Source organism: Motacilla alba, chromosome 7 (genome assembly GCF_015832195.1).
Source record: "Motacilla alba alba isolate MOTALB_02 chromosome 7, Motacilla_alba_V1.0_pri, whole genome shotgun sequence".
NCBI classification, from domain to species: domain Eukaryota; kingdom Metazoa; phylum Chordata; class Aves; order Passeriformes; family Motacillidae; genus Motacilla; species Motacilla alba.
In genome coordinates, this window is record NC_052022.1 from 28,475,965 (window position 1) to 28,488,273 (window position 12,309).

Sequence of the window (12,309 nt, forward strand, 5' to 3'; positions counted from 1 at the left end):
TCTGTGCTCACACTGAAAAGCAGAGTGCAATTGCTGGCGTTGAGATTGAGGTATTTGGAAGTAATGCAGTAAAATCCATGTCAATTAGCTTTTTGTTTTACTTTGGAAATGCCATCCTAGAGATCTCTGAGGCTGGCTCAAAATCAAGTTCAGAAATATTCTCCAATGCAAATGAACCACAAACCTGTTACTTTTAGAGACTAAGTGAAATGGTGGAGTAAAATAGGTAGGGGAGTGACCCTTCTTGATAGGATGTTTATGGGAGGAACTGATGGCAGATCCACAGATCTCAGCCTTGGACAGAACTAGATGTAGCCTTGCTATTCTCCAGCCTTCCAGCGCTTCTGTAAGAGAACACCTGCCTAGAGAAATAAATGAGGGCAATGCTTTAAAAGCTTGGTACCAATACTCCTCTTAATAACTGAATGCATTGTACATACCATCTTCAGTGCCAAAAATTTATTGACATCAGCATAAAATGTGAAAGAAGTCAGCATTCTGACAATATGAACTTAATTTAAAATTTTAAATTGAAACTGAACAATACAAACACTTCAAAAGATTTTGTGTAAAGCATCTTCCAGAAATGAATGAAAAATTAGAGATTGGGATGTAAATCCCAAAGGAGGATAAGAGAATTATGCAGGGATACAATGGTGTTACCAACGTGATTGATCTTTTCTGAGCTAAGCTGCATGGATTTTTCAAGAGCTGTGAGTTAGCCATATATGGTAGTGAAAGATGAAAATTGTTAAGTTGTATATAATTAAAGTTGACAACCAGAATCTATTAACATCACCTTTGCTCTGGTATGAGCATCCTTATAAATGTGTTAGAGTAAAGAGATCAGAATGCAGAAGTTTAAACCTCTTAGATTGCTATAGTGACCTTTGCTTATTGCACAGGAAAAAAATTAAATCAGTGATGTTTCCACACCAGGAATTTGTGACTTCTATAATGTTTTGGTATATTGAAGAATAAAAATCATTTGTGTTGATGGAAGCAACCCTTTTATCACAAAACCTAACACTACTGATGACAGAAACTGGGACTAGAAGATGAGTACTGGTTTGCCCGTGACTGCTCTGTGCACTGAGACTGTAAGGCTTGTTTCAGATAATTAATTACTAGCAGTTCCTCTTCATCTGTCTTACAAAAGACTGTATCTTATTTATCTATTTGTTGCTTTAATCTATGCAAGATGACTCGGTGAGGTGATGGATTTCAGGTAGTTTATCCTTTTTTCCTAAGACAGAAATAATGTAAGATGTAAGACACAAAGAACAAAATGTGAACTCCTCAGAAGCCTTCTGACCCCTGATGTCAGACACTGGCTTAGCACAGCTTCCAACACTCTGTAACATCCTTGTGCAAAACTGGGAGTAGCAGATGATAAAACACGATTGTGCAGCCAGACAGGCTGGAGAAATGGGCAAACAGGTGTAACCCCTGACATTGGGGTGGGCTGGAGGCCAGCTCTCTGCAAATCGGTTTTGCAAAAGACCTGGAGGTGCTGGAGGACAAGTTGAGGAAGAGCCAACAGTGTGCCAGTGCAATGTTTCTTAATGCCAGGTTTGGCTGATTGTTTAGTACTTAAATAAAGAAAACACTGTTACTCAGTGTTTTTGCTTTACAGTGATTTCAAGGAGCATTACTCAGAGTGAAATTCCACACAGTGATACATTTATTATTACCCACTTTTTGTTGTAAAACATTATCTCATATACTCTGGTTTGTACGGGGGTTGCAGCTCTGAGAAGTTCTATTCTGTAGTATTTTTTGTCCAAGAATTACTGAAGATAGAAGAAAGCGTGCATCTTGCATTGTTTTATTTCTTTCAGAAGTGTAGCCTCGCTGGACAAGATACTGATGCAGTAAGACAGTATTTTGTTGCATATTTTATGTTCTGGGAAGGGATATTTATATCTACTCTTTGGCCCAGATTCTGGAACAGCCGCCAGTTTCACAAACAGCAGCAATTATGTGCTAAAAGGAGAATAGAACTGCTTAGAATTGAAGTTCCCTATGGAATATATATATATATATATATATATATATATATATGTAGAGAGCGAGAGTATGTGTACATGTATGTTTGGGGGAAGAGAAGAAATGAGGGAGTGATAATTCTGATGTTGTTCCTTGTGCTGTTAAATGCTTCCTTTTTTTTTTTTTGTCAATATTTTTATGATTATTGTGTACTTCATTGTTTTCATGCCATGCATTTTTTCCTTCAGTTTTTCTTTTTAAAATCCATGAACTGATGTTTAAAGTTATTTTTCCATATGCATTAGTAATGTTATTTTTCCCCTATGTGAATAGCATCATAGAAGTAGAAAAAACCCATCTGTTTCAGAAGAAAGTCAAAGCTGACCAAAATAAATTCTGTAATTTGAGTCAATTGCTGACAGGCAATGGTCTGTTAGCATTTTCCATCCCTCTGTCTCCACCACCTTCTGCTGCAGTGGCAGCATGCCTGTGGGCAGAGTATCAATGATTTAGTCTTCATTGCTGCAAAGGAGTCCATTCCTTCATGAAAGGGCTGAAAATCCAGGCACTCGTGTAAGTGTGGGATTTTATTAAATAAAGTGAAAGAAAGCATTCTGCATTCTTGTAACTACCAGCTGTGTATTTGAGACTTGGTTCATGGAGGACCTTTTCTAAAGCTCACTAATATCCCTGTAAAAATTGCCATTGACTTTGCTTTGTGACTGGTTTAAAAAATAAATAACAGTTGCTTGTACCTTATTGTTGGAAATCTCACCAATAAAGGTGTATTTCATTGCTTCAGGCTTTGTTCATTTGTTGAACAAGATAAGAATAAAAAAACCTTATGGTTATAATATACCAAATGTCTGTCCTTCTTCTTAGAATCATGAACAGACTCTTCTCCAGTTGATTAAATACAGAAATTCAGAACTAGAGCTTGTTAGATCAGATGTTTACTGTGAGGAATGTGTCTTCATTTACCTAGATGAAATGAGAATGCTGAATAGTTTAAAACTCTGTGTTTCACATAACTGGAATTTTTAAAGAATCTGCTCACTTTTGGTAATGATGTTTTGGATAACCAAGTTTATATGGTGGACCAGAGCAATCACTAGTGTAGTGTTGTTGGAAGTTAAGCTGTATCTCATGGCTTCCCAGTGTTCTGTCTGAAAGAAAATAGGGGGCCTTGGGATAGGAAGGCCCTTTTTACAATTAAAAAAGTAAATAAATTAATCAACAGTTTATTTTTTCGGTTAGTGTGTCATCGCAAACCACATAAAGATATTTTTATAAGGCCTGTGGAGTGATTTACAGGCTGTACATTCAGTGTTCCACTTTATATGGCTTTGAAAAAAAAAAAAAAACCAGCAAAACATGGGTGCGATGCAGCTTTGTTTATTCTGAAAGTTTTTTACTGTAATGAAGAATAAATACATGCAGTTTAGGATTTTACTGCCTATGTGCCTGACTTTCTGATGCATTCAGTTTGTGTCCTATCATGTTGATTCTGCCTGAGAAGTTAAGCCTGAGGGCATTACAAGCTTCAGGATCACAAGTGTTAGGAGAACCCTCCTGTCCCTTCTCCTTGTCATTGAGATAATTATGAAATTCTCCTGGACTTATCATGATTTTGAGGTGTTGAGACATCAGCTTTCTACAAATTCTCCAAGTTATCCATGGCTGGAAGCAAAAAAATATCTGTAGCTTGCCATGACCCCTTCTTGAGTCTCAGAGGTCTTCTAGGTTTTGGGCAGTGTGTCTAAGTTCTCTTGAGCAACCACAGAAGTCCAGTGTGTGGTAGTGTTCTGTGTGTTGGTTTGGTGGGATGAGATGTACAGACTGCACTCATCATAATTCAGTGAGCTTACTGCATGTACACTGAGATGAGCCTTCAGAATGAAAGGAAGAAAGAGAAGCTTTAGTGTGAGTTCATGTTTTTAAGAGAAATGTAAGAAAGCTGCATTGTTTATTATTCTTTCATAAATAGTATATGGATATTATATGGATATCTAAAATGTAGGTGACAGTTCTGTAATCTTGTGTGAGAGTTCCTACCAAAGTACAAAGGAATGTGCTTGAATGGATATGAGCTTCATGAACAAAGCCACAGTAGACTAGGTTCTTAGTGAAGTTTAAAATTTGCAGAATGCACTCAAATGTATAAAATAAAAGAATTTTTTTCAAAAGTAAGATTAAAGAATATGCAGTACCACTGGAAAGAATTAGGATGTTGTATTTGACATCATAGGTGTAGTTGTTGTCTAGTCTAGTTAACAGCTGCTGAAATGCAGTGGTAAAATGTCACAATGCATACTTCCAAAGAACTTCCCGTACACAAGAGTTAAGTTGGATTTATGTCAGCTTTGTCCGTGTCATCAGAACTAACCTTTTTGCCCTTTCAAACAGCTTCTTCCCCTGGTTTTCTTTCATTCATTTGGTGTTCTGGGTGTCTGAATACAGGATGGAAAATAAAACAGCCCTAAGATTTGTGTTTGTTAGGACAAAAATCTTAATTTGAGAAGGGGTAAAACTGATATTGCTAAGCTTCTCTGCTCTGCTCTGTTTGCTTTGAATGTTTCCTCTGAATGTATTTGGCTGAATCTCTCCTTTCTAGCTCTGGCTTACTGACAGTTCTGCACTTTGGGCCTCTGACTGGATACCCCTAGTTACAATTCTGCATTTCCCAGCTAGGGAATGAATGCTAGATTTTCACATCACAGAGCAGGACCGGTGTATAACATGGTGTGGTAGCTCTGGGATGGGGTTTCAATCAGCTATATGCTCCCAATAGCCTCTCTGTTGGATTAGGGAAGTTTTGGAATTTAATACTGTACCTTGGCAGGTCACCTTTACAGGAAGCCATATATTTACCTTGGCTGTGTGTCTGTCTGCTCACTCTGCATAAATTGATCTATCAAGTGTACAAGAGAAGCTATTTATCTTTTGCCAGTTAATTTGATTTCTTTATTTTTTAAATTTAATACAAGTAATTTTTTGTATCTGGGCCTCTTGAAACAGAAAGCCAAGAAAACTTTTATTTTAAATACTGCTTGCTGAAATTATTTTTTTGTCTTCCCTCCTTCAGATGAGAACTCTCCAGCCAATTTCTGGGATTCCAAGAATCGGGGAGTGACTGGCACGCAAAAAGGACAAATTGTGTGGCGAATTGAACCTGGCCCCTACTTTATGGAATGTGAGTACCTATTTATGCAGTACATATTCCAAGGCAGGTCAACAGGGTGGCATTTGATACCCATTTCTGATGAAGCAGGGGATTTGATTGTATTTCTCTTAAGGGGGAGCATTTTCCAGTGCATTTGCTGGATGTGATAAAAATGGAGTTGAGCTTAGATGTACATTTGTATTCTAGTGATGTTCTTAGACAGCACATTTCACTTCAAGGGAGGAAGGAGTTGCCTTGTGTGCTGTTGTGTAGTATATACACATTGAAAGGTGACGTCCCTTCCCACAGAACTTCCAAATTTCAGCTGGCCAAATATTAATGGTAAGTGCGTGTGAAGGAAAAGGTAGTAAGCTAATAGTGCTTGCTGATGTTTGTTAGTCAGAAGGTTGGATTTCACTCTAGGAAGGGCCAATGTCCTGTTCAGTTGCATCAGAATTTCTCAGCTGAAGATTTGTTGAGCTGGAAAATCCGCTGGGCAGTTCAGAAATACTGAGAGTCTTTATGTGACTGAAATAAAAAGTCTTCAGTTGAACTGTGTTGGTAGTCAAGCTTCAAACTGAAGAGCTATGCTGCTCCCTCAGACGAGCAGGATTTATAGGAAGCTGAGCTACTCTGCTGTGGGCTGGGGTTTTTTTTCTTTGTTGTTGTTGTTTTTTTTTTTTTTTTCTTTTTGATGAAGCTGTGCTATCCTACCATATGAAGCATACAATCCTAAAGAAACTGAAGTTCTAATCCTGGGATGTTGTATCAGAGCTTGCTGGAAACTTTGATGTGCCAAGCATCAAAGTGGCAATCAGTCCCAGAAGAGCTCTGAGTTGCTCTACCACCTGTTTAGCCTCACATTAATGAATCTTCTTTCATAAGTTAAAAAAGAAATAAAAATACTCCCACTCCTTACTTCACTGCAGTGAAGTAAAACAGTGCTGCTTACTGTAGGTCTTGGCAGAAATTTTTATTCTAATTAACTGATAGAACAGTAATACATGCATTTTAAGAGGTGTTGTATACCCTCTACTAAAAATAAATATTAAAGCTTCCTATTTCTAGAACTCATCATTGAATCTTGCCAAATTGCCCTATGTGTTACACAGCATACTTTAAAAAAAAAAAGAAAAAAAAAAAAAAGAAAGAGGGCCTGAATGGGATAAAATTAAATTCCATTTCAGGAGTTCATTACAATGACTGAACTGAAGACAATGCTCAAGAAAAATAATGATAATTAACTTCCCTGGTGCCAAAAACACTGGTATATTAAAGCAGATTAAAATGTCTGCTGGTAAAGTTCATTGCCTCATCTTTCTTGTCCATGAACTCCGTCAGTATTGTTGCCAGTATGGGCAGTTTGACTTCAAGGATGTTTGTATCTTTTAGCTGGTTGTGTGTTGCTCCATAGTGTATTGAGATGAGGCTCTTGAATAATATTTCCAGTTCATGTGAGAAACCAAAACTAATGCTTCAAGTACTACTAGTTTGGACTTAAAATCAGCTGCAGTTGACTTTGCAGCTAATTGCACATCACAGTGAGCTGAAAGGAACTGCAGGATGTGTGTTCTTCAGTCACGGTGAGCTCCACTAACAAACAGCTCTGCTGCCATACAATGAACGAGGGACGAGCAATTGTGCAGCAGCTGAGAAGTGTAAAAGGGAGTGTTTATGAACATATGTTGCTATAGCACATGGTATGGTAGATAAATATGTCACCAGTGACACTGGTGTTTCTAGTGAGAGGTCAAAAACTGCTGTGAAACGCTTTACTGAATTTCTGATTCCACTTTTCAAACGAGAGGTCTCCACAGATCTGTGACCATATTTGCTCAGCAAGGCTTTTCCTTGTAACTTATAGGTGGTGAAGCAACACTGATGCAACTACAGGCAGCTGCTCTTTTCCATTTCTTTTCTATTCCTCAGCTCAGTAAATCACAGCAGGGGCAAACACAGCAGGTGGCTGTGCCCTCCAGGTACAACCACACTGTCACTGTGCCAGGCTGGGTGAGGGAAGAGCCATGCCGTGGGGTTCTTACCGTGCCCTGCAGACCTGGCACTGCCCAGCCTGTGCCAAACTTAGCTCCCCTGTTAAGCTTCTTCTGCTGTTGTGGTGCAGATATGATTTGTCTCTCAGTCTAGCACTGCACGTGATGCCGCTGTCATAGCAAGAGAGAGACAAATGAGGAGTCCAACATTTTCAGTAAACATGTGCCAGATTATTAAATTTAAGGTATTTCTGGTGCTTTAATCCAGCATTGTTTTCCAAATTTGGGAAAGAGCTCTCCAGTTGTATATTTCTTATGTTTAGAGATATCTTTGCTGAGAGGTAGAATATATGAGATACAGGTCATGGTACATGGGGTTTATCATATTTACTCCTCACAGTAATGACATTCAGCAGTCCATTAGCAGTATCCCTGAATTTTTGAAGCAGCAGATCCATACGGGGAACAACGTCTGGGGGACCAGCATGAACAAAATGTGTAAATGGATCAATCTAAACTAAAGTGGAGACTAGCCACAGCATAAAAATACTCGTTGCATCCAATCTGCTCTCAACTGGGGCCAGCACTTGACCTGCTCAAGTGTGGTTTTTATTGGAAGGTTTCAAGGACAATGATGTTGTGGATGCTTTAAGTAACTTGTTCTAGTGCTGCAGTATTGTTCCATCTAAAAAGATTTCTGTGACATCCAATATGAATGGCTATAGCTTAAATTTGGGGTCATTGCCCCTTTTAAAATCTCTGATAGAACTGGAAAGAGTAGTGATAGCAACATTTGTCTTGTCTTAACCTCCTCTTCACCAGACTAAACAGGGCCAGCTCCTTTAGCCTCTTCTCATATGTCACATGTTATCCATCCCAACCACCTTTGTTGCCCTTTGCTCTTCACTCTCCATTTTCCCCATGCTCTTCAACCTAGGTACCCAAAACTAGACCCAGTATTCCTCACCAGTAGAGGAGAACAGTACTTCATTGCCACCTGTACACTGTGGTACCTACATGATTGCAGGTTCCCTGCTTTACCTGCACTTAAGGAGAGGAAGGGAATGTTTTCTGCAAGCCTGAGAAGCATTGAACCTGCTCTGGCAGTGAGAACTGATGATACTCATTAACAGAGTTATGCTAAGTAACTACAATAATCCTTTAGGATTTACACTCAAAAGTGGCCTAAAGTTGTCATTTTTGGGGGAAGAAAAGGAATTTTAGTTACTAGTGTTGGATAATGAGTTGTGCTCAGTCAGCATGCACTTAAACCAAAGACTCTGGATATGGGCTTTCCCTGGCAGTGTCACAGTCTAGGGACATTATGTATCTGTTCACCAGTAACATCTCTGGAGGGTGAAGTGCAGAGAATGATAGCGTTGCTAATGAGCCATATGCAAACAAATCTGATGCAGAAGGAGTATTTCCATTTTAATTGCATTAATGTTAGTCAGTGGGAGTCAGCTGGGTTAGGCCTTGGACTCCTTCTGCAAAAAGATTTGTATCTTTTAAGAAAAACATTTTATGCTTTAATTTGGGAAGCTGTTTTTCCATGAGCATAATTATAAACTTATTTATAGTTTCACCAAGGTCTCTCAAATTTATGCTTATGTTTAAAGGTAGACTTGGATAAACATTTTTCTGAATTTTACATTACTGTGTGTCTGTAGTCTTGTAACTCAGTGTTAAGATCACTTAATTTATTCCTTTTAAAAATCCCTCCCTGGGGCTTCAATATCTCCTATTTTTCCAAGAAACTAACATGTAAAGACATAGTTTGCCATCTGCTCTATTTAGATCAAGCAACCTGCAGAAAGAAGGGAGGGGAGAGTTTCCTCTTCGTACTAAAAACAGACGTTAATTCCCCTCAAAGCATCCAAAATTAGCAAAACAAGGATGATCAAAGAAAACTCTATTTGCCTTGGACAAAAATCAACACAAAAAATCTGTAGGCTCTTCCCTGGAAGGGAGAATCAAAGGAATCAACAGTGAAATAAAGAGAAATGAACTTAATGTATTCCAGAAAAACAAGTTGCCTCTGAGGGGAGTGGCTGAGGAAGGGGAGGGAGGAAATATTATGCAGAGGAGAAGGAAAATATTTGCAAAATACCAAGTCCAGCTCACTATCACAGCCAGTGTCCCTAAGATGTCACCTTGAGACAGTGTGAGGAGCTCTGAACTGCAGAGCCAGCCAGTACAGAGGCAGATGTTCCTCTTGCTATTCCCTGGGGAAGGAGCAGAAGTGCTTTGTAGGCATGAAAGGGAACTCAGTCGTTTTAGACATTCAAGAAGGTGAGTTTGAGGATCAATTTGCCTGATACGCTGTTTCCTCACATAGCAGAGGTGGCTTTCAAACATCCTGCTCTGAGGCTTGCTAAAATGTGAGCGAAGGAAAACAATGACTCACTGCATGGCTCCGTCAGGTTTTTTTTTGGTGTGTAAACTACAGAAGGATTGCTAAACCCAGCTCTACAATTTTCATCCTCCTGTAAAAAGAAGCAAGTTCAAGGAGTATTATCCTAAACAGGTAGCAGTAGTGGGAAAGTGCAACACAGCTTAATGCTTTTGCATTTAGTATGGTCATCTGGTATTTAGCATGGCATCAGGCTGTTCACGTTTCTAAGTACATTGGGCCTTCATTCTCTGGTGCAAGAGAGGTTTCAGTTTGAATCATTCAGAAATTATTTTGGATGGCAAGTGTTTCTCTGGGTATAGCAGTCTGTGAGCTTGGGATGGAAGGGGCTCCCTGTGGGACATTGTGCTGGAAACAGAGTGGATGGTGATGATACTCCATATGGAATACAGAGGTAACAGAAGATGGAGTGAAATGATCCATAGGAAGTCTGGTAATAGAAAGAACATGTGAGAAGAAGCCTGAGTTTTATTTGGGACTAGGTGGTAACAGATTCTGCTCATTCATAATCTGCAGCTTCCAAGTCAGGTTTCTGCAGTATGGGCAAGGACAGGTCATGATGGAGATGCCATAGCAGGGAGATCAGCATAGGACAGTCACTGCCATGCAGCAGGTGACTGGTGCTTATGCACTTCCATATGCAACATGCCCAGAAGTCAAAAGCTGTACATATTCCAGTAGGTAAAGCAGGGGGTGGTTGCAGTTCAGCACTATGGATGGGCATGTGCTCACTCTTGATTCTCTGCCATGGTCCTGCCTGGTTTATTAGCACAGGCTTAGGCTGAGAGCCTGCTTTGAGACTGTATTGGCCTTGTATGTATAAGTTGTAGGTTTGGTCCCATGAGTGTTAATTACAGCGTCCACAAGAAGCACTTTCACCTACTTTACCTACCTTTGTTGTTATTTATACTGTTTGATGTCATAGTCATTACTGTCAGTAGAATAGAAATACATTGATTTGCATATATTTTCTTTACCAGTGCTATGGCTTTATGCTGTGAGCAGTAATCCATAGTGGCAGCTGTTGGGATTCATCCAGAGACTGCCAGTCTTGTCACATCAATCATTTCCAAATCCCCCCTGGGATGTTTGTGGTTAAATTACTTCTGGTGCCACACTGCGATGCTTGGATGCAGTGACTGCACAGATGCAGTGTGTTTTGAACTAAAATCTCATTTGTGGCATAGAATCACAGAATAGTTTGAGTTGGAAGGGACCTTTAAAGGTCTCTAGTCCAACCCCCCTGCAATAAGCAGGGGCATCTTTGATAGGTCAGGTTGCTTAGATCCCTATCCAACCTGATCTTGAGTGCTTCCAGGTATTGGGCAACATATGCCAGTAGTTCACCACCCTCACTGTATAAAGTTTCATCCTTATGTCTAATCCGAATCTACCCTATTTTAGTTTAAAACCATTATCCACTGTCCCTGGTAAAATATCTGTCCCCGTCTTTCTGATAAGCTCCCTTCAAGTACTGAAAGGCTGCAGTGAGTTCTCCTCAGAGCTTTTTCTTCTCCAGGCTGTGCAAACCCAACTCTCTCAGACTGTCTTCACAGGAGAGGTTCTCCATTTCTCCAATCTCTTGGTGGCCTCCTCTGGACTCACTCTTCCAGGTCCCTGTCCCTCCTGTGCTGGCCCCAGAGCTGGATGCAGGGTTCCAGGTGGGATCTCAGAGCGGAGCAGAGGGGCAGAATCCCCTGCCTTGCCCTGCTGCCCACGGGGCTTTGGATGCAGCCCAGGACACGTTTGGCTTTCTGGGCTGGGAGTGCCCATTGCTGGGTCGTGTCCAGCCTCAGTCAGCTCTCCACCAGCTCCCCCCAAGTCATTCTCAGCAGGGCAGCTCTTGATCTGTTCATGTACCTGTACATCCCTGAGTAAGAACATGAGTAGACTATAAGATATATTCAGAAAACATGGTAGTATATGTGTTTGTATTGCACTGGTATCATGTTAAAAGTGAGGTTTTATGTGGAGTTCTTGGTATTCACTTCTTATTTCCATGAAATTATAACTTTTCAAAAATAGTGTATTAGGACTGAAATGCCTTGCTTTGTAGCTAGCAAAGCAGACTCCCAGCTTTCTTTTTTGTTAAAAGCTGATAGATATCGAAGGAAAAATATACCAGTTTAATAACTGAACATCATATACTTTTAGCTTTTAAGGGCTCCTTGTAACTAGATGTATGAACAGAGTTTATTTTTTGTAATGGTTTTGGCCATAATGTTAATGAATATTCTATGAATGTAGTTCATTACTTGTATCCAGTCTTTATATTTTTACCATTTAAAATTTTGCCAGTTAAATTCTGTAAAGGTCATGGTTTTCTCACATGGAATTGTTCTGAGCCTGGAACATTCATCTGTGCAGTGCCCTGCAACCAGTGCCCTTTCAGTGGTCTGTCTGGGGACTCATGGTTATTGTCCCTACTCTATTTATAGACATATTCACTGAGTTAGAAATACTTCTATTATTCTTCTTCTGTTTTTTTATGTTGTCTCTTAACAGCTATTTTTGAGTATCAAAAATAACTGAAACAGGATCAAGTCTTGTATTTTTTACATTTGTGGCTTTGTTGACTTCCTAATGCACATAATACCCCAGTGTTTTGTTTTAAAGGTTAGATTATAGTTAAATACTTTGCCAAACTGGAGCATAATAGTCAGTGCTCATGACTATTATTAAATAAGAATCTCTGATGACAGCAAAGTGAGCAGGATTGGTAGGGATAGGGATACTCTGTTACCTGAACCAGC

The 12,309-nt window shown here is 39.6% G+C and overlaps 1 protein-coding gene across 3 annotated transcripts in view; it reads left to right on the plus strand.

The window, feature by feature from the left end:
- The window catches only part of HECW2 (HECT, C2 and WW domain containing E3 ubiquitin protein ligase 2), a 150,057-nt gene that overhangs the window by 66,713 nt on the left and 71,035 nt on the right, over positions 1 to 12,309 (plus strand). For all 3 annotated transcript variants that reach the window (XM_038142492.1, XM_038142493.1, XM_038142494.1), the window contains one exon: positions 5,075 to 5,182. In XM_038142492.1, the coding sequence (XP_037998420.1) occupies positions 5,075 to 5,182 (108 nt within the window). The remainder of the gene's footprint in view (positions 1 to 5,074; positions 5,183 to 12,309) is intronic.